General features: G+C 36.6%; 1 protein-coding gene across 1 annotated transcript in view; it reads left to right on the top strand.

Annotated features, from left to right (window-relative positions):
- Nucleotides 1-27,894, top strand: part of pds5b (PDS5 cohesin associated factor B) — a 63,145-nt gene that overhangs the window by 14,077 nt on the left and 21,174 nt on the right. The window contains 17 exon segments of the mRNA XM_048160128.1: nucleotides 1,525-1,651; nucleotides 2,527-2,607; nucleotides 3,268-3,408; nucleotides 8,709-8,824; nucleotides 8,937-9,031; nucleotides 11,348-11,493; nucleotides 12,693-12,773; nucleotides 12,775-12,845; nucleotides 20,914-21,027; nucleotides 21,318-21,399; nucleotides 21,516-21,564; nucleotides 21,682-21,821; nucleotides 21,919-22,034; nucleotides 22,114-22,219; nucleotides 25,061-25,221; nucleotides 25,484-25,607; nucleotides 25,775-25,933. Of these exon segments, the coding sequence (XP_048016085.1) occupies nucleotides 1,525-1,651; nucleotides 2,527-2,607; nucleotides 3,268-3,408; nucleotides 8,709-8,824; nucleotides 8,937-9,031; nucleotides 11,348-11,493; nucleotides 12,693-12,773; nucleotides 12,775-12,845; nucleotides 20,914-21,027; nucleotides 21,318-21,399; nucleotides 21,516-21,564; nucleotides 21,682-21,821; nucleotides 21,919-22,034; nucleotides 22,114-22,219; nucleotides 25,061-25,221; nucleotides 25,484-25,607; nucleotides 25,775-25,933 (1,909 nt within the window).

Raw genomic sequence — 27,894 nt, 5'->3', positions numbered from 1 at the left:
TATATATATATATATATATATATATATGTATATATATATATATATATATATATATATATATATAATATTAGGGCTGTCAAATGATTAATCGCGATTAATCGCATACAAAATAAAAGTTTGAGTTTGCATAATATATGTGTGAGTAATGTGTGTAAATAATATGTATATATAAATACACACAAATTAATGTATATATTTAAGAGAAATATGTTATTTATGTACAAAAAATTTATTTATATATAACATAAATTATATAAAAATATAAATAAATATACTTGGAAATATTTCTCAAATATATACATGGATGTTTGTATTTATATATACATAATAATTACACACAGTACACCCACATATATTAGGCAAACTCAAACTTTTATTTTGTATGCGATTAATCGTGATTAATCATTTGACGGCCCTAAAATATATATATTAAATATACATATATATATATTATATATATATTAAATATACATATAAATATATATAAAATTATAATGCGGGAAATTAGATTATCAGATTATCACATCAAATCAGTAATTTGAAAACTTTTTGTGAGAAGTAATTTCTAGGGATGTTAACAATTAATCAATGCAGTTTGAGCTTCAATAAAGCAGCACACTGCCGCGTAGTTGTGAACGCCGGAACAGCAGCATATCAAGTACCGAAATTAGCAAAATCATGATATCGTACCGTTTTAAATAAAATACATGCCAGAATTTTCCCAGTACCAGTGTACTGTGCAACCCTAATTCAAATATATTATTTTTATTATATAAATATTTTGAATTTCCTTTTTTTCACACAGCGAAAACAGTAAAAATCTAGTTACATAGTAACATTTTACAATGTTACAAAATTTTACAAAAGTTTTTTTTATATATATAATTTTGTGTAAATATGAAAATACAGTCATTTGAACATACATACTTACCAACATATATTTTTACCTAAAACATTAAGATATTTAGATTTTTTAAGTGATATTTTCTAGTTTTATATCATTAAAATTATTGTTGAGGATGAATTATATGACCTAGTTGTATTTTTGTATTCCTGTAATAGTGCTGTCATTTGGTTAGAGAGTGCATCATTGAATCTTGCAGTAAAGCACCTCCTTATTTTTTGCTGTTTTCTGTTTGAAATTCAAATGTGAAGCTGTTGCCTATTTGTTATGTCCTAATGAGCTGTCAGCCTCCTGCTTGCCGATATTATTTCCCCGCGTTCGGTCAGATGACAATGATGCGTGCGAATCCCAGGTGGAAACCCTTCATTGCATGTGTGCTATAAAGGCTGCATATGGGGGCGATTCAACTCAGCCACTGATGTTCACTCAGTCGGAAATGTCCTCTGTGCGCGGGACACTGCAGCACTCGGCTCTCATGCGTAAATGGAAAAACCTTGAAGTGTTTCTGTTTTCTTTGCCCCATTGAAGCTTGCTTCCCATCTTGCACTCCTCCACTTTGATTGCCTGGTGCACCTGATTTTAGGTCAGTTCTTGTGTTTACCGTGATGTTTTTCTTTTAGCAATGGACACAACCAGAAAGTCCACATGCATATGGTGGATCTCATGAGCTCAATTGTCTGTGAGGGTGACTCTGTCTCACAGGAACTCCTGGATACTGTTCTGGTTAACCTGGTCCCAGCACACAAGGTAACTTGAATCTCACATATAGAGAGAGAGACAGAGAGACAGAGCAGTATATTGTTTATGTGTTGCACTTTAAGCTTGGCCTATAATTGCATGTCTATAATACTGTATTAATGTGTTTACATAATTTGTTGCATGCATTGCAAAGCCATTTAAAAAGTAATTACATATGAACAGAGTCATGTACTTTTACATTACTTTTTACAAATTTTAATTTTACATAATGAATTTTAATGTGGATGACACAATGCTTTTAGCAGAACTTAAGCTTCTTGGTTTTAGTTTTGTTTGAAGTTAACTTAATATTTTTTGTTTAATGCATATTTGCATTTAAGTTTTTATATCATGTTGGTATTTGTTTTTACTGTCTTTAATTTTATAATGACATTTATGTAAAGAAAATGAAGCTTATTAAATAATTTCCATGTCAATTAAGCACACTTCACCCTAAATTGTTTTCAATGTTGATTTGATTATGGTTTACTTTAAAACAGTAATTCTGAAATTTGAATTAAAGTCAGTACAAAAATACTACCATAATGTGTAATTGCTTTACAATGTACATTATATTGTTTTTTTGGCAGTACAATAAATTGAGAGAGGAAAATGTGCTTAATTATAAATTAATCTTAATGACCCTTTATAATAGGTTTCTATTTTTAAGCAAAATATGAATTATTTATTTACAGAAAAACTAAAAAAATACATTGCAAGATATAAAATAATCTTAATGACCCTTAAAATAGGTTTCATTATATTTGTTTGTTTTGGGGATAAAATAAGGTCCAGAACAGGTTCTTGACAGGATTCATGAAATTCACACACATACCTGCCATTATAGGTAATTAATTATTAATTTCCTCCATCTTGTCTTGCAGAATCTCAACAAGCAAGCGTACGATCTGGCCAAAGCATTGCTGAAGAGAACCGCTCAGGCCATAGAGCCATACATTACCAATGTGAGTAAACGTGATTTATAATAGCTAACTTTGCATAGAACGTATGGCCCTACCTCTTGTCAGCTGTGCCATAATCATGCTGACTTACAAGGGTGTGAGAAAGTTCTTCTCATTTATTTAAATTGTGAATAATCCCTAATGAACATCCATGATTTGACTCCAGCCCTTTCGCTTTCAAAAACTCGTTGAGGCTTACAACATTAACCGGGAGATCAAGAGTGCCTCTCCACACTCAAACAGCATGTTGAGCTTAAACACATTCATCAGTAACACCCGCAGGAGCATGCAGCGCTGTTATGCTGTGAACCTTATTCCCTGCAGTGCTCATTAAAAGTGCCAGAGATAGTGAGAATAAGTGTGGAGGTCCTTACCAGACAAGAATCCTTCTCAATAACTCTCTAATAGATCTGAAAGGCCTGATTTTCTTTCTATTCCGTACATCTGTGCTCTGTTGGAGAAAGCCCTTCCTGCCCAAAGATGAAGCCACTTACTTTTTTGTTTTGATCTAATACCAGCTTCCTCAGACTAATCTCTAATCAACGCCATGTTAAGAGCTGCTACCAGACGGATATGCAGTGAGTTTAAAGGGGAGCCGTTTTCCAGTGCAGCATGGTAGACGTTGATGGATGCGAGTGTGTGATGTGCAGTTTGGTGTCTCAGTTCTTTAACCAGGTGCTGATGCTGGGGAAGACTTCAGTCAGTGATCTGTCGGAACATGTCTTCGACCTAATCCTGGAGCTCTACAACATCGACAGCCATCTACTGCTGTCCGTCCTGCCACAGCTAGAGTTCAAGCTCAAGGTAAGATGGCTTGTTAATGATACGTGGCATTCTTTGGGGATCTCAGATAAAACTGTCTGTCTGTGCCTTGAGGTCTTTTTGCTTATGTATAAAAATGTATAATTGAATTGTTTGTGGTGACAGACTGACATAGACTGATATTTGAGTTTTTCAAACGTTTTCAAAAGATATTTGAGATTTCCCTCAGTTACAAAATCTGACAACAGCCATTATAAATTCCTGTTTTCTGTTTTCAAATTATTTTAGTGAAATAGTGTGCAACGAAATAAGCATTTCTTACTTTTTTTCTGTTTTTGGATTTCGTTTATTATTACTACAGTTTAATAATCATTTACTAACTGTAAAATTATTAAACATTTATATTAGTCAGTGCCCCCTTAAAACTGGCATTAGGCATTGAAAAATAACTTCTTTTTTGGGCTCAGTGTCTGGTTTTATTTTGTTTATTATTGTTGTTGTTACTATTATTAATATTTTTATTATTATCATTAGAAGTAGTAGTAAATTAGTTTATTTTAAAAAGTCTTACATATATTATATCAGCTATTGGATTCTGCTTTCTTGGTATTGGCCTTTGAGAAAACACCTAATGATTTATAATATAGTATAATATAATATAATGTAATATATATTAGATAAGAAGATAAAAAAAAAGATAATCTGGCTTCATTTAAAAACTGAGGCTGCTATCAGTGTTAATATGTCAAGAGCAGTGTGGCTGATGGCTTATATACACATAATACAATAGCTAATAAATACACAAACTTGCTGCTCAATTTTTACATACAGACACATTTTACTCTGTTTACTGAAAACTGACAAATATTTGAAGCCATTTATTAAGGGTGTAACGATACATTGTTATATCAAGATATTGTGATATAAAAATACGACGATATGTATCGTTGATGTAAACCAGCGGTTCCCAAACTTTTTTTGTCCCAACCAGGTTGGCGCACCCCCAATCCCCACTTTAAAAAAAAAAAAAACGCAACAAAGCTTTGTTTTATCGCCATATAAAACTCATGTGCAAATAACCAGAACATGCATGACAATAACATCAACAAAGTTTCAATATAATGCAACAAAGCTACGCACAAGCTTCCACTTTTAAGAGGACAAGTGACAGACACAGGCTCAGTGACTACGTTTACATGGACAGCAGTAATCCGATATTAATACGATTAAGACAATACTCTGATTTAGGGCTGCACGATTAATTGCACGAGATTGTCATGCGTGTCTCGTCAGTAAAGCCGGTTCTGTGATTAGCGGTAAATGTCCATCACCTGCTTTCAAATGGAGCGGCACTTAATATACAGAGCCGTAGTTCGCGGACAAGCTACGCAATATCGTGTTCATAATCGCAGATGAATCGCTTTCGATTACGAACGCGATATTGCGTAGCTTGTCCGGACACGGCTCTGTAATAAGTGCCGCTCATTTGAAAGCAGGTGATGGACATTTACCGCTAATCACAGAACCGGCTTTACTGACGAGACACGCATGACAAAAGCATGCGATTAATCGTGCAGCCCTACTCTGATTAAGAAAGGTCCATGTAAACAGCGATTGTTTTATTACCTTAATCCGACTAAAGTCATACTCGAAGAAGTTAACACATATCGAATTAAGACAGGTGGAGTATTCCTATTTTAGTCGCATTATTGGAGTGCATTGTAGAAATGTACACACCTTAATCACACTATTAACGTCATGTGGGAGTTTTCGCCACATTTTGCCACAGGACACATAATACACACACGGCAGTGGTCAACCGTTTTGACGGCAAACGAGAGCAAGCGTCAAGCAAGAAGCCACAAATCAAATTCCTCTCACCTCATCTCTCATCCAGTACCTCTGAGTTTGTCGCGGTGGCATGAATAAAAGTTGCCGAATTGAAGTACAGGAGGCCTGTTGCTGGAGAATTTGTATCCACCGTTGTCTATTTACAGAGCCCCACACATGAGAGAGAAAATAAATAGTAGCCTGGGCTAAATCGTGCAAATGATTTACTAATTTGTTCCCTCTATGTATAAATCGAGGGAGCGAATTAGTAAATCATGCACACAATTTATTTATTTATTCTTGCATGTCATGTGCGGGCTTCGTTTTGCACGTATTGCATTGTCAAATAATTAACAGCACTTGAAGCTTTTGTAAGATTAAAAATGAAAACACCCAAAACTGTATATGGCACGAACTGTGTGGTGATGATATGTGAAATAGAGGTCTACAAAAAAGACCCGAGACCCGAGGACCCGGGACCCAACCCCGGGACCCGTACGGGTTCGGGACTATATTTTAAATGGTCAGCCGGGTCCGGGTCGGGTCCTAATCTATTACTTCGGTTCCCGGGTCTGATTAACATTGTGTGTATACCCGAGCCGATTTGATTCGGAGTTCACCCGGCCGTGTTCAGAGTCAGTCAGCGCTGTGCATGTTTTGTAACTTGCAAAGTATGAGCCGGGAAATAAGGTGAAAAAACACAGTGACCCCAGCCATCAGAAGCAGAGCGGGCGGAGTTAATGCAAGCGAACAGTGATCATCGAGTTTTACTATTCCTATCGTGTGCAACAGTAATGCAAACAAACTTCAAATCTCAAGAACTGCTTGTAGCCTTGCACATTCGGATTTAAATAACATAGCCTATTTCAAATCATTAACAAAATATGAACTATCACACGAATGTTTTCTGTGACGCTTAAAGCTTATGTTTCAGGTCGCTCCAGCTAACGCGCATGTCTCATGCGAGCGCACTTTCTTTCTCCTGTTTTTATAATAACATTATGCCGTCTTGTTATATCTAAAGTTTTGGTCAGACTCTGCTCAGAAAGCACAGAAATGACCGCAAATAAGTAATGCTAACGTCAGCGGCCATATGTCACTGAACAAGCAATCGTTATTATAGTTAAAAAGGGCAAACATTCAAAGTTATTTTATTATGTGAGTTGACTCGAGTCTCGAGATACAACGAAATAATGCAAAACTTGCATTTGTCATCGTGACAGCAAGAGAACTTTTAAAGCTGGAATAATGAGTGGATTAAGCATTTCAATCGGCAAGAGAGGAATAACGGATGAACTTTCTTGGCAAGTGCATCACAGTCAGGTACAAGGGAAAAAGCTATAGCCTAATATTAGGTAAGACAACACGTTTTATTTTCGCAACTTGTTTATTGACTTATTAATAGCAATTTGCTGTGGAAAACCTATGTGCCAATCGGGTCCAGACGGGTCCGGTCGGGTTCGGGTCCAGCTTAGACGGGTCCGGGTAGTACATTTATGGCATTTCTCGGTTCTGCACGGGTTCGGGTCCAACTTTCAAAATAATAGTCGGGCCGGGTCGGTTCCGTGTAGCACATTTACGGGTCTCTTCGGGTTCGGGTATGAATTTTTGGACCCATGAAGACCTCTAATGTGAAATACTGTAGAGTACGTCGGACGGCGTGTCGTGGGGACGTAATGACGTTTGCCATTAATCGATCTATGTTCTATAACATGTAAAACGGGAACATGAATGGAATATACTAAAAGCAACTCATGTAAACACTTTAATCATAGTATTGTCTTATTCAGAATAAGGTCAGTAGTTAGATTACTGCTGTCCATGTAAACGCAGTAGCCTAACAGAAAGCACGGTTATATTCAGCCGCGTAAAAGAAACATTGCAGCAATAGGCTATGAATGAAACGAGATGGCACACATATAGCCAAGCCTGCAGTGCGTAGAAGACAGCAGCTGTCGTCTTCTACGTTTCTATCAAAAACTAATAAATTATATTTTTTTTATTTAAAATAAAAGCGATTACAAAGGAAATGTTTACTGTTCATGTTTTTTTTTTTATTGTATGGAAAAATCCCACTTAAAAAACAGGCCGCCATTCATTTTTCCTCTCACGCACCCCCTGGTGGCAGCTCGCGTACCCCTGGGGGTGCGCACACCACACTTTGGGAATCCCTGATGTAAACGATATGATTTGTGATATAGAGTTAATTTTATCCAAGGCTCATCTTACTGTATTTATAAGGTATAATTCACCCCAAAATGTAAATTCTGCCATTTACTCACCCTCATGTCATTTCAAACCTAGAAGATTTTCATTCAACTTCCAAACACAAATGAAGATATTTTTTTATGAAACTTGAGATTTCTCTCCCTCCATTTTAAAGTCCATTCCTCTAAAACTTAAAAGATCCAAAAAAGGTCACAAAGGCATTATAAAAAAATAATTGAGTTATCTAATCCAAATCTAAGTCTTCTGAGGAGACACGATGGCTTTATATGATGAACAGATTTACAACGACGCCCATACTGTGGTAAACGCTGGCGTTCAAATGCTTGCGTGACATGCGAAAACAACATGAGAGTTCAGTATCGCAATTGGCATCGAATTGCGATGAGTGTATCATTACACCCGTATTATTTATTGACAGTCTTGTTAGATTAGGACAAAGTTGAACTACTAAATCTTTCTTTCCCCTTCTAATGTCATGCTGGTTATTGGTCTAGTTTTGGATGGATATCTGGCTGCATCTAAGATTGCATGTTACCCCTGTAATGAGACCTTTATTGAGCCTTTAGGACATCTTTGATAGCTCATGATTTACATCTCACAACCCCTTGGAAGCAGTACCTTGTTTATGACTTTTCTTGTGGCCTCTTCAAAACCTTGTGTGTATTAACTGTGGTCAGAACCTGATGACATATGGAGAAGCGTTTTAATTGCCAAATAAATTCTGCCTTCAGTGGCTTACCTGAGAATAAGTGTGTTATTCACAAATGGGGAAACTCGGCTCAGTTGTTTGTGAGTTAACTGGAAGTTAATAGAAACCAACAACCTTTTAAGCATTAAAATCCACATCTAATAAATGGATATGACATTCCCGAGAGAAAAGATGCTGACGTGCTGCATGAAAATGATTACACTTCAGCCGAGTCAACGATCCTTTCTTTCATTTACTTTCACATGAGGTTTAATCCAGCGTGGCCTGAAAGCACAGCATTTTTCAAAAACTAGCAAAGGCGATTACTTTCTTTTGTGTTGGCCATGTTATTAAACTTGTATACATTGACAAAAGCAGGCTGAGTTTGTGATTAGCGTTTGAATGAATGTTATCGGTCTGTTAGGAGCTGCTTGTTCCATGTACCGTATTTGACGTCATGTCTTTATTCTTTTGTTTTTATGCAAAGCACAGTGACGACAAGGCTAAATGGGTTCATTCATTTTTTTTAATTAATGGCCACGGGCCTCGCTTTCTGCAGTTGTATCACCGGGAAACCCTCATGTGTGTTTTGTAGAGCAACGATAACGACGAACGCCTGCAAGTTGTGAAGCTCCTGGCCAAGATGTTTGGTGCGAAGGATTCAGAGCTCGCTTCACAGAACAAACCTCTCTGGCAGTGCTACCTTGGGAGGTACAGCTCACGCACCACACATCCAATTACCTGATTCTTTCTCTACACAAACTGATAAACATTTCAACAGCAAGACGAAGCTGTACGATTTTTACCATCTGTGTTTCCTTAGGTTTAATGACATCCACGTCCCTGTTCGACTGGAATGTGTGAAGTTTGCCAGCCATTGCTTGATGAACCATCCAGACCTGGCAAAAGATCTCACTGGTACAAACTGTTCCCGAACTAACTTTCACTGATCCTTTTATTTCACAAATGAGCATAAAAGCCAACATGAAGCTGAAATGGAACCCCTTTAATTTAAAACATTTTGCATGATTCATCAGTGCATGTTGTTCCAATGAGGAAAAAAAATGTAAATTAAATCTAATTAAAAAAAAATCCACATCGATCATTTTACAATATATTGAATATATTTAACATATTTTTATATAAAGTTTTATCTATCTAGAGTTTTTATATTTTAATAAATATTTTGAATACACACATGTACGGTGGCCCAGTAGTGCACAACACAACGAAATTAAAAAAGCAAACATAAGTTCACAAACATCGAGCCACAACACCAAGTCGAGCCACAACACAACGGAATAAAGCCACAACACAACGAAATCGAGCCACAACACAACGAAATCGAGCCACAACACAACAGAATCGAGCCACAACACAACGGAATAAAGCCATAACACAACAAAATCGAGCCACAACACAATGAAATCGAGCCACAACACAACGAAATCGAGCCACAACACAACGAAATCGAGCCACAACACAACGAAATCGAGCCACAACACAACAAAATTGAGCCACAACACCACAGAATCGAGCCACAACACCACAGAATCGAGCCACAACACAACGGAATAAAGCCACAACACAACGAAATCGAGCCACAACACAACGAAATCGAGCCACAACACAACGAAATCGAGCCACAACACAACGGAATAAAGCCACAACACAACGGAATAAAGCCACAACACAACGAAATCGAGCCACAACACAACAGAATCGAGCCACAACACAACGGAATAAAGCCATAACACAACAAAATCGAGCCACAACACAATGAAATCGAGCCACACACACGAAACGAGCCACAACACAACAAATCGAGCCACAACACAACGGAATAAGCCATAACACAACAAAATCGAGCCACAACACAACGAAATCGAGCCACAACACAACAAAATTGAGCCACAACACCACAGAATCGAGCCACAACACCACAGAATCGAGCCACAACACAACGGAATAAAGCCACAACACAACGAAATCGAGCCACAACACAACGAAATCGAGCCACAACACAACGAAATCGAGCCACAACACAACGGCATAAAGCCACAACACAACGAAATCGAGCCACAACACAACAGAATCGAGCCACAACACAACGGAATAAAGCCACAACACAACGAAAATGCTCCCGACCACTAGGGGGCTCTCAGAGCTCGGTAAAGTTAGTATTCCTTTCCAATGTTCTATAAAGTCGGCAGCAATATCAATACCACAATTAGTTTTAACAGTATGTAAACATTGTATATCGACACGAAATATTAATTCAATATCACCTATGTGCAAAATAGCTTCATATTTATACTTCTGAATGATTTGACGCGATACCACGGCGCATGATGAAGGGAATGTCTGCCAATCCCACCAAGTGGTTAAAACGTATAATTTGTATTCATTAAAATTACTTTTAACATTTAAAAACAGACATGTTCAAATTCCAAATGTTGTTAATTCCTGTTGGTAAGACTGACAAGCTTTGGAATTTGAATATGTCTGTTTTTAAATGTTAAAAGTAACTTTAATGAATACAAATTATACGTTTTAACCACTTGGTGGAATTGGTGGATGTTCCCTTTATCATGCGCCGTGGTATCGCTTCAAATCATTGACAAGTATAAATATGAAGCTATTGTGAACGTAGTTGATTTTTAATTAATATATCATGTCGCTATACAATGCTTGCATACTTAAAACTAATCATGGTATTGATATCTTTGTAAAACTGTCGACTTTATAGAACAGTGGCAAGGAATAGTAATATTGCAGAGCTCTGAGAGCCCCCAAGTGGTCGGGAGCATTTCCGTTGTGTTGTGGCTTTATTCCGTTGTGTTGTGACTTGATTTCGTTGTGTTGTGAACTTATGTTTGCTTTTTTAATTTCGTTGTGTTGTGGCTTTATTTCGTTGTGTTGCGGCTTTATTCCGTTGTGTTGTGAACTTATGTTTGCTTTTTTAATTTCGTTGTGTTGCGGCTTTATTCCGTTGTGTTGTGGCTTGATTCCGTTGTGTTGTGAACTTATGTTTGCTTTTTTAATTTCGTTGTGTTGTGCACTACTGGGCCACCGTACATATGTGTTTGTATATTTGTTACATTTAATGTCTTTTAAATTTCACTTAAATGTATTGAAATATATTTTATTATATTGAATGCATCACACAATGCAAGGAAAATTATGCAAATGCACATTAAACCAAATTGTGCATGTCATTTTTTTCTTCTGTAGAGTATTTGAAAGTAAGGTCACATGACCCAGAGGAGGCAATTCGACACGACGTCATTGTGTCCATTGTGACTGCTTCCAAAAAGGACCTCTCTCTCGTCAATGATCACCTGCTAAACTTTGTGAGGGAGAGGACTTTAGATAAGCGGGTAAGTGCCAGGCTGTCTTTATGCTTGTTTGTTTGCTGTCTCCTAAACATTCTTTATTAGTGCTGCAGTCATTTTATTTCATGCATAATATCCGAGGGCCTTTTCTCCCATTAGTACCCCAAATGAACCAGAGACTTTGACATCACTGCATTCAGGGCAGAGCCGGGACTGGAATACATTAGCTTCTTGTTTCTTTCCAGACACACTCCATTTCTTCCCCCTATAATTTAATCAGCAGTCTCCTTTAGCCACCCGAGCTGGAGGGGACCGAATGATATAAATTGGACTATAACTCACATATAACCATTCCTCAGCCTTTTCAAAATGCTTTCAGGGAGGAATTTAATTGAAGAGCCCTCTGTGTTCCTGGACAAATGACACCGCAGTAGTCAAGGCGTATCTCCATCACATCCTATTACACCTCGTTTACTTCTGTAGCTTGCCATACATAAACTGTGGCTTTATGCAGGAACGGTAATATCAGGCTGTTCAGCTTCAGCTGTGGCTAAATGGATGTTTTGTCACTTTTATGTCTTGGTAAAACCTCAAAAGCAGTCATTTCTCTGACATATTCATGCAGAGGCAAAATGTGACTAGATTAAATATGATTTCTGTTTGTTAATGCATTTATTTTTACTGTTTTACTGTAAACCTGTTCCAAAATGTAGTAAGCTGTTCACCAAGGCAACATTTTGTAATCATAATTGGCATGCTAGAGATGCTTTATGAATTCCAGATGGTTTCGATAGTTTGGGGTCAATAAGTGTTTTTGATGGATGATAAATGATGTTTCACCAAATCAGCATATTAGAATGATTTCTGAAGGATGATGTGACACTGAAAGACTGGAGTAATGAGTAATTTGCCATCACGGGAATAAATTACATTTTAAAATGTATATTAAAAAAAAAAACACTTAATTTTATTTTAATAGTTATATTTAACAATATTGCTGTTTTTACTGTATTTTTGGTCAAATGAATGCAGCCTTAGACTTCTTTTAAAACATTTTTTTACAGACCCTAAACTCTTGAATGGTAGTGTTGTATGTTTTATTTACTATGGAAAATATGTATTCTGCCTTAAATGGGCTACTTGACCAAGGTGTTTTTATTTCTGTTGGCTCTAAGGGTATGATTTTTACACTATAGTAGAATAATCTCACTGAGTAGAGTTTCTCATTGTGTGATATCTTGCAGTGGCGGGTCCGTAAGGAGGCTATGATGGGCCTGGCTCAGATCTATAAGAAGTACTCCTTACAGGCGGAGGCCGGCAAAGAAGGCAGCCAAGCAGATCTCCTGGATCAAAGACAAACTGCTCCACATTTACTACCAGAACAGTATCGACGACCGGTGAGTAAATATAAGCTGGTAGTCTCTTCATATTTGTATGACATCCATGAGTATTTTAAATTCAAGTGAGTTTATATATGTCAGTGGTGAATGCTGCCTCCATTCAATACTTGGCGGTTAAGTCTTAATTTGTTTGGTTCAAATCTTAAAGGGGCTATATGTAGAATTCAGAAACCCTTGTTATTAGCGACACCAGTTACTGATAAGTGAACTGCAACCAGCAACTTATTGCTCGTACTCATGCACATGTAACATACAAGGAGTCTGAACATGATTTGTGGTCCTTATGTACTCACGACAAAGTCCATTTATTTTTGTTCTTTGCTTAAAAGTACTTTAAATCTGCAAAATATCACTGAAGAACTGCGTGCTCTCCATTACATTACCCGTATAGAAAATCCGTCAAAATAAGAGTCTTATACATATTTAAACTTACAAAAAATATGAAAATGTATACAAAAACAAATTAGAAGATTAATCATAATAAAGTCTGTTACAATAAAGGATTAATGTGCATTTAATTTATACAATGAATAATATGCTGTTATTTTACATTCCTTTATTTCCGTACCTGAAAACTATTAAACCTATGTAAAAAGCACAGTTTATTTCATATGTGTCTTTGTTCTGTTGTATTTATGTTGGCCTGTTGAATGTTAAATGGATCTAATCCATGTTCATTAGAAAATATTTAATGATGCAGCAATAAACCTGCCAGTATAATGTAATGCAGGTGTTTTTGAGCATTGCTGATTTAAAGGTCCCGTTTTTCGTGGTTTTTTGAAGCTTTGATTGTGTTTATAGTGTGCAATATAACATGTGTTCATGTTTCGCGTGTAAAAAACCACAGTATTTTTCACATAATTTACTTATCTGTATACCGCTGTTTCCACTGTCATAAAAACGGGCTGATGACTTCCTTGTTCTATGAAGTCCCTCCTTCAGAAATACGTAACGAGTTCTGATTGTGCCAGCGGTTCCTGTGTTGTGATTCGACAGCAGCTTAGCGGAAAGGTCACGCCTCTTACCATAACGTGGAGATGCACGCGCTCAGTGTTATTGTAAACATGTCTTTAATTTTACCCTATCAATTTGAGCTGGAATCAGACCCGGTGATTGGACTGCGGGATGAAAATAACAGCGTTTCGACGACATGGCGACAAACACACTCTACAAACGCAACTCTTGTGTATTCCTGTGGGCGGAGGTTAGTCAAAAAACTGTTTTAGTGACGTCATTAAAGAAGGAAGTAGAGGGATGTAGTCAGGGCTTGACATTAACTTTTTTGCTCACCAGCCACTGTGGCTAGTGGTTTTCCAAAGTTACTAGCCACTCAGCATTTTCACTGGCCACAATTTTGATGTTGGTAAATTACATTTTATATGATTAAAGTTGACTTTGTTATGCTTAAATTACTTTATTTTGAGTCATTTTACTTGATTTAGAAGATTTAAAACCCTTTCAAACTTTTAAATGCAGATTGACCACCCAAATCAAGACTACATTGATTGTATATCAGCTGGTATGTACAGGTGGGCAAGAGGTGGACAATATGAGCATGGGCTAATATGAGAAATTGTATAAGTTATTTGTGTTAGGCTATATAAAAGAACAAAGAAGCAAATTACAAAAACAATAGTACATTAAAAATAATCTTTTTTTCAGATACACTAGGTTTATTTAACATATAGCCTACATTTATTTAACATCTTTTGTTGTTTGATTAACATTAATGACAGACAGGTAGGCCTGTTTAATTGGGCTGCTGAATGCATGGACGTAACTGACGCATATCCAGTTATTACCCACCTGTTTACGTCCACTTAAGCCATAACCGACTGTATTCACGCGAGATACTCCACACGATGGACATTTAGACATCTGTGTGCACGTGTATTTTACTATTCCGGCGCGAGGAGAACTGATCGTGCCCGCGACAGAGAGAGAGAGCGCACGCGAGAGAGCGCTTTTGTTGTGTGTCATTCAGCGCAATTCCGCCTATCCCTCATTCACTAACTGCACGTAGCCTAAATAACGAACTGTGTTTGTAATTTTGTGCTACGATGATCTTCGACGATAATTTGGCTGTAAACTGAAATTATATTCAACCCGCCAAAGTGGCTAGTGGGAGTGGCTGCCCACAGCTGAAATCTACCCGCATTTGGCGGGTTGGCGGGTGTTAATGTCAAGCCCTGGATGTAGTCCAAACTGGCCGTTCGATGTAGGCGACTTCTGTTAAATAAAATATCTCGCTTGGCATTGAACTTTGAGCTTTAAAATTTTACAGATTTTATTTATACTCTAACAACAACATTACACACTAACTAAAGTTTGAAACATGGGATCACGAAGAACGGGACCTTTAAAACATGGTCAAAATAATTCTATTTTGATGACAAAATTTCAAATAAGAGAGGAAATGACAAGTATCGGAATCGGCCAACAATTGTTTGTTAAAATCGGTATCGGCCCCAAAAAATCCTATCGGTGCATCCCTAGTTTTTATTTCTATAAAATAGCAAAATGACAGTGGGGGCAGTGCCGCGGTGGCCAAGTAAAGTAATCTGTGTACAACGAACACCGTGTAACACCCACTACTGCAGCAAGCCTACTGTAAGAGCTTGTTATAAAACTGAATCTCCTGTATGAAGGAGCTCTGTTAGGTAATTGGATTTTATAAGGTTGTTCAGAAGCTGTTGGAATTTCCACTGTTGGACAGAGGGCTTGAGATGGTGCTGTTTACAGAGAAAGCTCTACGATGGTACTGATGGCATGACACATCGCCTCCTCGACATTAAAAATCCAGTCATGTTTTTAAGGCTTGAGGTGACTTTTAGATGTATTGACAGCCAGTGGGCTTGTTTTTCAAATGAGAACATGGATAAATGACCTCTGAAAGCCATCTGTGATTTGCCTGAAAACAAGAGAACTGTGAAAATCCTCAGCTGAACCTGTGTTGAGTGATTCTGCAGAGCTCCCTGAAGACAGGGCCACTCATAAAGAAAAAACAATGATGTCACCAGACAGACGTTTGCTTGATGCCTGTGTATATAATGAGTTATAAAGCTGTCATGTTGCACATTGTGGGTATTGTAATGTTATACATATTGTAATGTATTATGTCTTTTATATAAATGGGTTTAATCACTGTTGTAATACATTATCAGGGTTTGCACTTTTTTCTTCTGCTGGCCGATTATACTGCCTAAATTATTGATTATACTGCCTTAATAATTATTGGCCTGATACACACAGTACAGTCCAAAAGTTTGGAACCACTAAGATTTTTAATGTTTTTAAAAGAAGTTTCGTCTGCTCACCAAGGCTACATTTATTTAATTAAAAATACAGTAAAAACAGTAATATTGTGAAATATTATTACAATTTAAAATAACTGTTTTCTATTTGAATATATTTCACAAAGTAATTTATTCCTGTGATGCAAAGCTGAATTTTCAGCATCATTACTCCAGTCTTCAGTGTCACATGATCCTTCAGAAATCATTCTAATATGCTGATCTGCTGCTCAAGAAACATTTAATGTGTACAATTGTACAAAATATTTGTGTACAATATTTTTTTTCAGGATTATTTGATGAATAGAAAGTTCAAAAGAACAGTGTTTATCTGAAATCTAATCTTTTGTAACATTATAAATGTCTTTACTGCCACTTTTGATTGATTTAATGCATCCTTGCTGAATAAAAGTATTCATTTCTTTAATTTCTTTTCAAAAAAATAAAAATAAAAATTCGTACTGACCCCAAACTTTTGAACGGTAGTGTATAATGCTACAGAAGCTTTGTATTTCAGATAAATGCTGTTCTTTTGAACTTTCTATTCATCAAGGAATCCTGAAAAAAAAAGTACACAACTGTTTTCAACATTGAAAATAATCATAAATGTTTATTGAGCAGCAAATCAGCATATTAGAATGATTTCTGAAGGATCATGTGACACTGAAGACTGGTGTAACGATACTGAAAATTCAGCTTTGCATCACAGGAATAAATTACTTTGTCAAATATATTTAAATAGTACACAGATATTTTAAATTGTAATATTTCACAATATTACTGTTTTTACTGTATTTTTAATTAAATAAATGTAGCCTTGGTGAGCAGACGAAACTTCTTTTAAAAACATTAAAAATCTTAGTGGTTCCAAACTTTTGGACTGTACTGTGTATATATATTTTTTATATTTGTCTGAAACAAATGTTTGTTTTATTTCTAAATGTTTTTTTTTTTTTTTTCAACAAAATAGTTGTGTATAAATTGTTGTTAATTTTGTTACAGCACTTAAAGGGTTAGTTCACCCAAAAATGAAATTTCTTTCATGAAGTACACACGCTCATGCCGTTCTACACCCGTAAGACCTTCTTTCATCTTTGGAACACAAATTAAGATATTTTTGATGAAATCCAAGAGTTTTTTTTTTGTCCCCCTTAGAAAGCAATACACCTGTCATTCACCTACTTTGTTGGCGCAGTGCAAGTGCTTCCGTGTTTACGTCCGAACACCGGCTCAGTATTGCCCAGCTCCTGCGTCACACGCATGCATCGTTGTGCTCATGCGATGGTGTTGGCCAATACTGAGCTGGCATTGAGCCGTAAACGCAGAAGCGTTGTACTGCCTCAACTGCGTAGGAGACTGACAGGCAAGAGAAGAGATTGTTGAATAAAGTGGTTATTTTTGTTTTGTTTTTGCGCAAAAGAAGTATTCTCGTTGCTTCATAACATTAAAGGTTGAACCACTGTAGTCACGTTAACTATTTTAACAATGTCTTTACTACTTCTCTGGACCTTGAATGACGGTAGTTACGATTAATTAAGATTTTTGCAACTTTGAAAAGTCTCTTATGCTCACCAAAGCTGTGTTTATTTGTTAAAAAATACAGTAAAAACACCAATGTTGTCAGTGTCACATGATCCTTTAGAAATCATTCTAATATGCTGATTTGGTGGTCAAGAAACATTTTATTATTTATAACATGTTATTATTAGGGCTGGGATGTTACACCTATTCTATACTATCACGATACTAGGGTGCCGATACGATATATACTGCGATTTTTAAGAATTACGATTCTACAAGTATTGCGATTCAATATTGCTATGTATTGTGATTTTGGTTTGCTTTTTTAACTCTAGACCATGGGGCAAAGTTGAATGATACACTTGTACATGATGGTGCAGTTCGTATATCTGTAGATGTTTCTCTGTCTGGCATTTTCACTTTCTCGTGTACACTAGAATGAGATATGATGTCATGTAATACTCATTGATACACCACATATCGCCCTCTGCTGAAATAAGAGGTAACTTTCCTCTGCCTTGTCTATAAGCAAGGACTTAAATAAAGCAATTTAATATGAATTAATATCAATTCTGGAATTTTTTCAGGATTCTTTGAATAGAAAGGTCAAAAGAACAGCATTTATTTGAGATATATAAATAATATATATATAATATTAAATTTGTATTAATAAAATATTATTTTATTATTAAATTAAATACAGAGTGCAGAATTATTAGGCAAGTTGATTTTCTGATCATATTTTTTTTCCCAAGCACATTTACCAATTCCAATCCACATCAATCTTAATAACTACTATTAATATTGTTTTTAATCATTTATAAGTGATATATAATTGTTCATGAAGGCTGGAAATGAAAAATGCCTTATATTCAGGTGTGCAGAATTATTAGGCAAGTTTTCTTTTACAGGCAAAATGAGCCAAAAAAAGAGATTTAACTCAGACTGAAAAGTCAAAAATTATTAAATACTCATGAGAAGGACACAATACTAATGCAATACTAGAAATTGCAAAGTTAAAGCATGACCAAGGGACAGCAAAATGCTCATTGGGTCAGCGGGTCAGACAAAAACAGGTGGAAAAGAAAAGACACGTTAATTGCAAAATAATTAAGAATTATGTGTGAAACCATCAGGAACCCTTTAGTCTCCAGCGCCACCATTTTCCAGAACTGCAACCTACCTGGAGTCTCCAGAAGTGCAAGGTCTCAGATCTCAGAGACTTAGGTTAGCTAAAGAATCCTAAAAATGACCCGCACTTGATAAGAATCACAAGCTGAAGTGTTATAAAATACATGAAGACTGGGTTTTTATAGGCCTTATAAACAGACAGCTTGAGAGTGACTCCTGAAGGACCAGCACCACATCCTCTTGTACCACTGTTTGAAGAATTTATCTTCCAGAATCTGGCAGTAAGTTTTGGAAGATCATTTTTAGTCCATCTCTGCAAGACAGACATTTCAGGATAAGAGATGGACTAAAAGTGAACTCAAACACCTACTGCCAGATTCTGGATAAATTCTTCAAACAGTGGTACAAGAGGATGTGGTGCTGGTCCATCAGGAGTCATTCTCAAGCTGTCTGTCTATAAGCCCTATTAAAACCCAGTCTTCATGTATTTTATAACACTTCAGCTTGTGATTCTTATCAAGTGCGGGTCATTTTTTAGGATTCTTTAGCTAACCTAAGTCTCTGAGATCCTAACACCTTGCACTTCTGGAGACTCCAGGTAGGTTGCAGCTCTGGAAAATGGTGGCGCTGGAGACTAAAGGGTTCCTGATGGTTTCACACTTAATTCTTCACCTTAATTCTTAATTATTTTGCAGTTAACATGTGTCTTTTCTTTTCCACCTGTTTTTGTCTGACCCCGCTGACCCAATGAGCATTTTGCTGTCCCTTGGTCATGCTTTAACTTTGCAATTTCTAGTATTGCATTAGTATTGCGTCCTTCTCATGAGTATTTAATAATTTTTGACTTTTCAGTCTGAGTTAAATCTCTTTTTTGGCTCATTTTGCCTGTAAAAGAAAACTTGCCTAATAATTCTGCACACCTGAATATAAGGCATTTTTCATTTCCAGCCTTCATGAACAATTATATATCACTTATAAATGATTAAAAACAATATTAATAGTAGTTATTAAGATTGATGTGGATTGGAATTGGTAAAATGTGCTTGGGAAAAAAATATGATCAGAAAATCAACTTGCCTAATAATTCTGCACTCCCTGTATATCTCAAATATTTATACATCTCAAAAAAAAAAATGTGTGTGTGTGTATATATATATATATATATATATATATATATATATATATATATATATATATATATATATATATATATATATATATATATATATATATATATATATATATATATATATATATATATATATATATATATATATATATATATATATATATATATATATATATATATATATATATATATATATATATATATATATATATATATATATGTATATATATAGTTTGATCAATTTAACATGTCTTTGCTGAATAAAAGTTATAAGTCATTACTTTTTAAATATGCCGCTTAGACATGAAATGAAATGAAATGAAAATGCCTTCAGTGTGTTGTAAGGGGTTAACTGTGACAGTCAGAGAGCTTATATATCACTTATATAAAGACTGAATGAACTGTATCGGCCAATCTTGATGACATGAAATCCGTAGTTGGTATCAGCTGCAAAAATCCTGATCGGAGCATCCCTAGTGACCATAGATTGTCCTTACACTGAACCCAGAATGGAGCCACAGGATAAACTGCAGAGATGGTTGCAGTTTGTGGCTCACAACCTCTTTCACTTCTTTTCAAATCTAAATACGCATGCCGAGTTCATTTGCGGTCATTGTTTGAAACATGAATCGGTATCCCGCCTTGTAATCATTTCTGACCTTGTTGGTGTTTTTGTGCTCTGCAACCAAAGTACTTTTCATTTGCAAGCCTTCATGGTGTGTTGCATGCAGCTTGTTCCGATTATCCATTGGAACTCCTCACTGATGAGCTAGTTTATAATCTTATTGCATTATTAAAGCATGTGCTGACAACTGTGTGCAAATGCAATTTCGTGCTGTGATTGGGTCATCAATATGAGATTTGAGCTCACTTGAATGATGTCTAAGCTCATTTAAATTTGGGTAACAATGTCAAAGAAAACAATGAGCAATTTTAAAGGAATGTAAATTTAAATAAATAAATATCAAATCGCATTTGATTTTTCCACTAGGTTGCTTGTGGAGAGGATCTTTGCCCAATATCTCGTGCCTCACAATCTAGAGACTACAGAGCGAATGAAGTGTCTGTATTACTTGTACGCCACACTGGATGGAAATGCTGTCAAGTAGGTGCAGTAATTCTTGTTTTATTCATCTAAAACGTCTGCTTGCGCAGAAATTGAGTAGCTGATTTTGAACCATGCAACCTGTAAACAACAAAAGTCCCATTCTCTTAAATATTATTTTATTTACAAATTTCATGTTATGGAAGTAAAATCGTTTCATGTTGTTTTTAATAAAAAAAAATGGTTTTATACAGTGATTATGGGTCTGAAAAGAGTTTATTGGACCTATAAAGATGCATTTGCAGACATGGAATGTTGATTGTGGTTGTTGTGGTCCATCTCTCCTTTAGAGCTCTGAATGAAATGTGGAAGTGTCAGAACATGCTGAGACACCATGTCAAAGATCTTCTGGATCTTGTAAAACAGCCAAAAGTTGGTTTTTCCTCTCACAGTTGTTTCATTTTGGTTATAGCTTTTCTGATTTCTCTGTATTATATGTTGTACTTCTGTTGGAACATTCTTGAATAGTTTTTTCTTTATTCCCCTAGTCTGACTCTTACAACAAGGCCGTGTTCTCAAAGGTCATGGTTATCACAAGTAAGTCGTGTTTGTTCACTGCAGTGCTGTTAGATTAATCTCCTGTCAAATACAATTAGCTTTTTGTGTAAAAAAAACATGCTGAGGGAGAAACATCTCTCCATCTCTGTGTTAAAGGAAACCTGCCAGACCCGGGCAAGACGCAGGACTTTGTGAAGAAGCTCGCTCAGGTTCTTGAGGAGGACGAGAAGATCAGAAAGCAGCTGGAGACTCTCGTGAGCCCATCCTGCTCGTGTAAGCAGGCCGAGGTCTGCGTGGTAAGAACCGTATTGCTTCACCTCGAAGAAAAATCCTGTTTTTAACCTTTTTGTTTTTTAAGTTGTCTCAGTTTGTGGCTGTGTTTACACTCCACAGAAAGAAATCACCAAAAAACTGGGCAGCCCCAAACAGCCCAGCAACCCTTTCCTAGAGATGGTGAAGTTTTTATTGGAGCGGATAGCACCCGTTCATATCGACACAGAATCTATCAGGTACATTAAGACTTTTAAATACCGGTAATAAATGTAGCATCATTTGCTCACAGTCTCTCTGCTTCCTCTCTTTCTGCAGTGCACTTATCAAACAAGTAAACAAATCTATAGAAGGAACTGCTGATGATGAAGATGAGGGAGTCCCGACCGAGCAAGCGATTAGAGCCGGCCTGGAGCTGCTGAAGGTAAATAAACCTCTAGACCAGGGATGGACAACTCCGGTCCTGGAGGGCCAGTGTCCAGCAGAGTTTAGCTCCAACCCTAATCAAACACACCTGAACCAGCTAATCAAGGTCTTTAGGATTAGTAGAAAGTTATAGGCAAGTGAGTTTTTATCAGGGATGGAGATAAACTCTGCAGGACACTGGCCCTCCAGGACCAGAGTCGAGATTCTATGCCATGATCTCACGATCTCACCATGACGGAGCGTGAGGGTGAAATTAGCATATAATATGCCACCGTAATTGTAAACGTCTGCTCATTCAGCACAAGCTGCAGAGTCGCACACAGTGCAGCAGGAATCACAGTTCACTGATCACGTGACGAGAGTAAGGCGAGATGACTGACAAGACCATGGTGGAGGATTCGTTGTGCAACAGAGCCTAAAGCGTCTAATAAATGTCTTATCTTGTAGAATGTGCACTCAGCACCGCCGCTCCCTTTACACAGAGTATGTGTGATCGCGACTTTGAAAGCGAAAGTAAAACGCGAGCTCCCTGATTCGCTCAAATTAGGCTACATACAATAGCCTGTCTCCCAATATCAGACCTCTCTTAGGCTGCCCTGTGTAGTTGTAACCACCTCTTAGCTCTGGGGGGTATTCCAGAAAGCAGGTTATGTGACATACCTGGGTATGTTTAAGAGTAAGTAAGCGGATAACCTCAACTTTCGGTTCCAAAAACGGAGGTAACTTTTAGGGTATGTAAGTAACCATAGCAACTTGCTCTCTGAACATAACCTGCTCCGGAGCAGGTTATGTTCAAGGGTTAGTTAGCTTAAGAGGAATTTAGATGTGTGTTATATTATCAATATGGTTATATTAATGTATCTAAATTTGTTATATAGTTACAGTTATATACACAATGTTATATTATACAATATATAAATGTTTATTCAGTTCTAATATATGAATTTTATTGTCATAGCACACATGGATCTACTTCTTAATCTTTATAACAGGACATTTTCTATGCTATAATTTCTATAATAAAATACATATCATATATGTGATATTTTATTAAATAATTAGCATCAAACAAACAATATTAAGATTAAAAATTATTGCACAACCACCCAATAGGTGGTGATGTGCACCAAGTAGGTTATGTAAATCGCCATTAAACAAAAGAAGAAGAATGAAGTAGAATGGCGTGCTTTTTCTTAGCGTCTGTTTCCATGGTGAATCATCGATTCGTCGCTCTGTTGAGAATGTCTTGTGTGTTAACCGGGAACATACTCTGGGTTGGCTGAACTTATTCCCGGATGCATTTTTGGAACCAGCATACCTCGAGTAAGCAAGGTTTGGGTTAATCAACCGAGAGTTCAGGGTATATGTGACAGTAAGTTAACCCTGCTTTCTGGAATACACCCCTGGGCTCTGTTTTGGTCTCTGTTTGCACTTTGAATATTGAGAGAGTACTTTGATTATGGTTGCACTTATTGGGCCTCATTCATGAAACTTTCATAAGTATGTGAGTAAATTTGGAGTAATTTGTGCATAAAACGGACCTTCCTGAAAACGCACCCCTACCCACATTGGACTGTCTGTGCTGGTGTTAAATCCCATTAGGACAGAAATGAAACTATGAATTAACAAAAACATCTGGTGGTAACAATACGTAAATGGGTGAATCAAGTTTTGAATCAATTCATTGAAACAGTTTGCACAGATTCATGGTAATGAGTTAAACTTGCCAATACTGTAGCATTTTTACTACTGCATTTTAAATCAGAGACTCGAATCTTATTTGCCCAATAAAATGCCAGTGGACAATATCAATAAGCCTTTAAAGGTGCCCTAGAACTTCTTTTTAAAAGATGTAATATAAGTCTAAGGTGTCCCCTGAATGTGTCTGTGAAGTTTCAGCTCAAAATACCCCATAGATTTTTTTTTTTAATTCATTTTTTAACTGCCTGTTTTGGGGCATCATTAACTATGCACCGATATATAGGTTGTGGCCCTTTAAATTCTCGTGCTCCCCACCCCCGAGCTCGCGCTTGCCTTGAACAGCATAAACACAGTTTATACAGCTAATATAACCCTCAAAATGGATCTTTACAAAGTGTTCGTCATGCATGCATACATCGGATCATGTGAGTATAGTATTTATTTGGATGTATTACATTTGATTCTGAATGAGTTTGAGGCTATGCTGCGTGGCTAAAGCTAACATTACACACTGTTGAAGAGATTTATAAAGAATGAAGTTGTGTTTATGCATTATACAGACTGCAAGTGTTTAATAATGAAAATAGCGACGGCTCTTGTCTCCGTGAATACAGTAAGAAACGATGGTAACTTTAACCACATTTAACAGTACATTAGCAACATGCTAACGAAACATTTAGAAAGACAATTTACAAATATCACTAAAAATATCATGTAATCATGGATCATGTCAGTTATTATTGCTCCATCTGCCAGTCTGATGATTCTGCTGTGCACATCCAGACATTCTGCCCTTGTGTTATGCCTTAACATGGGCTGGCATATGCAAATATTGTGGGCGTACATATTAATGATCCCAACTGTTACGTAACAGTCGGTGTTATGTTGAGATTCGCATGTTCTTCGGAGGTCTTTTAAACAAATGAGATTTACATAAGAAGGAGGAAACAATGGAGTTTGAAACTCACTGTATGTCTTTTCCATGTACTGAACTCTTGTTATTCAACTATGCCAATATAAATTCAATATTGAATTCTAGTGCACCTTTAATATACACATTTAACAGAATGTAACCTTTTTACTATAAGTTTGTTGGTATGTGTTCATAGCTGTACTGAAGTGTTTTTACACCTCTCAGGTCCTGTCCTTCACCCACCCTGTGTCGTTCCACTCTGCCGAGACCTTTGAGTCTTTGCTGGGCTGCCTGAGGATGGACGATGAGAAGGTTGCAGAGGCCGCACTGCAGATCTTCAAAAACACTGGCAGCAAACTGGAGGAGAGCTTCCCACACATCAAATCGTAAGTTTAAGTTTGTCTCATGGACTGGGCTGTTCTGAAGGGCGCGTCTGGGTTTGTTTTAGAAGAGTGATGCTGCTTGATTTGTTCCACCAGTTCAGATGTTTTAAACATGCTTATGTTTATTGAAGACCGTTATTTATTTTGTGATTTCTGAGATGCTCTGACACTTTAATGGAAAACCAATTTCTTTTGTGCTGTACAGTCATCCATAAAGTGGACGGTGCTGTTCACTTTGCCTGTTTTACTTCTTTCTGCCCCCTAGAATCCTGTTACCAGTACTGCAGCACAAAGCAAAGAAGGGTCCTCCTCGCCAGGCCAAATATGCCATCCACTGTATCCATGCCATGTTCTCCAACAGAGACACACACTTTGCACAGATATTTGAGGTAAGATTAGTGTCTTAAAAAATATCTGGAATAATGTTTTTGTAATTTTGCTGTTCCTCTGAAATGACTTTCCTTTTCGGCTAACAAAACCGAGACCTTCACATATTTACTTTAAAATTTTACCTGGATGCCTGACATGCTGACCAATTGCTTTCTATCTACCACAGCCTCTGCATAAGAGTCTAGACACAGAGAACATGGAACAGCTCATCACCCCTTTAACGACGCTGGGACACCTGGCCATGCTGGCCCCAGAACAGTTTGCAGCTCCGCTCAAATCTTTAGTGGCCAATTTCATCGTTAAAGACCTGCTAATGAACGACCGGGTAAATGATAGCATTGCACATTACTGTATCTGCAATAAAACCTGAATTTTGATGAGAGGACATAGCAATCAGTGATGCACTGCATAGAAATGCACATTTTTATATCTCTCCTTCTGGTGATGTGTTGCAGTATGCGAGCACTAAAAATTAACTCTTGATTACTTCGTTACTTGATGTATAAACGCCTCTGGATTGCTCCAGTGTAACATGCATTGTGAACCCAAAGTGCTCCTTTCTTTCTTTCTTTCTTTCTTTATATATTATATATTTGGCCAAAAATACACAAATGTTTAATGGTGGGACAGCTCGCTGTAAAAAATCAAACCATTCGGTTCTCCACCCACGGTTCGGCACGTGCTTGCACCGCGGTTCATCCCAAATCTGACTACACATCTATAATATGGTTTGTTGAAAACAATGTGCGAAACAGACAGACGGATTCAGCTAATGTATGTTTCAGTCGATGCATTCTGGTTTCCCAATATGTTACAACAGCAATGATAAAAATTGACAAAACACTCACTCGTTGTAAACAAATGTTCAATGATGGCCGAATGCTCTATGACCAGTCATATACGCTGTCATCACCTGGGTGTTGATAGGGCGTGACGTGAGCGCAGGTGAGACCTGAACATCTCATGTCGCTATCTGTGTTTAAACTAAACCCATTTTAACCTTGCCAATTTAAACATTCATCCGTAGTACGTGAAAGAGAACTCACACACACTGTGAGCAGATTTGTGTGTAACTTTACTCATCCGAAGCGCGTACGTGGAGAGCAGCGTGACAGCGCGCAAATACTCTCGCACAAATTCTTTCAAGTCTTGCACCTAAACGGACAAATTCACAAACAAATTGTCAACATGCCCATCTTAGCGAGTATCCTAACAAACATAGTAGGTTATGTCTTAAGAGAAAAACGAGACAGACAACGTATGTGTATCAGTGTGCTGGATCTTTGAATTATGTCTTAAAGGGAAAGCTGTATAATATTCCTGCTCTGTGTTTTAATGTTAATCAAATGACAAAGCACGAAGAAATCACTCTTTACTGAATAACTTTTGTAACCTCAATGTTTCATCTTTATTTAATTATTCAAAGAAGGTTTTATGAAGTGTTATTTTATATTTGATTAATTTCTGTACCTGAACGCTGTTAGATACCTGAAAAACCTGTAAAGCATTGTTTATTTTATTTGTATCTTAGCTCTCATGTATTTATTTGTGCTGTTTCTTGTATTTAGATTATTTTTTATTTTCTTTATCTTTATTTGACAGTTGTCCTTTTTTTTTTTATTATTATTATTATTTTTTTATTTTTTTATTGAACATAGCACATACCGAACTGTACCGAAACCGAGACACAAACCGAACCGTGAGAAATCTGAACCGTCCCACCCCTAATATATAAATATATATAATAAAAATAAAAAGTAATTAGAAATAAAAAGTAAATAAATTATATTTAAATAAGTAAATAAATTGTAGTAAATATATTTTGGACTTGCAATGTATAATATTCCAATATTATTAACAGTATATTCCAATATCTTAATGCCAATAATAAATATGGCTGCACGATACGAAAAATAACATTGAACTTAAACGCGATTATTGCTTAAACGTGATTTAATCGCAAAGGCTGCGATTTTACTTTATTTTTATTTTTTTTACTATAGCTTATCATATAAGTATGGCTCCAAATGCTAATCCATCTGAAAGCACTGCGAGTTTGAGTCGCATATAATGTACATTTGAAAAAGCAACACGCGTCAAACTTCTTTCCAGACATGAAAAGCGTTCATTAACATCTTGTCCTACAAAAGACAACATTTAATAACATGTTTTTACTCCAACTCACTTCATAACAACAGTTTAGCATCCTTCTGTGAGATGATGTGGCTTCTTACACAGAATAAGGCAGTCGTGTGTTTATTATTCATGTTTAATCAATCAAAGCGT

The sequence above is a fragment of the Megalobrama amblycephala genome, linkage group LG16 (genome assembly GCF_018812025.1).
Source record: "Megalobrama amblycephala isolate DHTTF-2021 linkage group LG16, ASM1881202v1, whole genome shotgun sequence".
Classification (NCBI taxonomy): Eukaryota; Metazoa; Chordata; class Actinopteri; order Cypriniformes; family Xenocyprididae; genus Megalobrama; species Megalobrama amblycephala.
The sequence above is the reverse complement of the archived record's forward strand: the minus strand, read 5'-3'. Positions and strand labels throughout refer to the sequence as shown.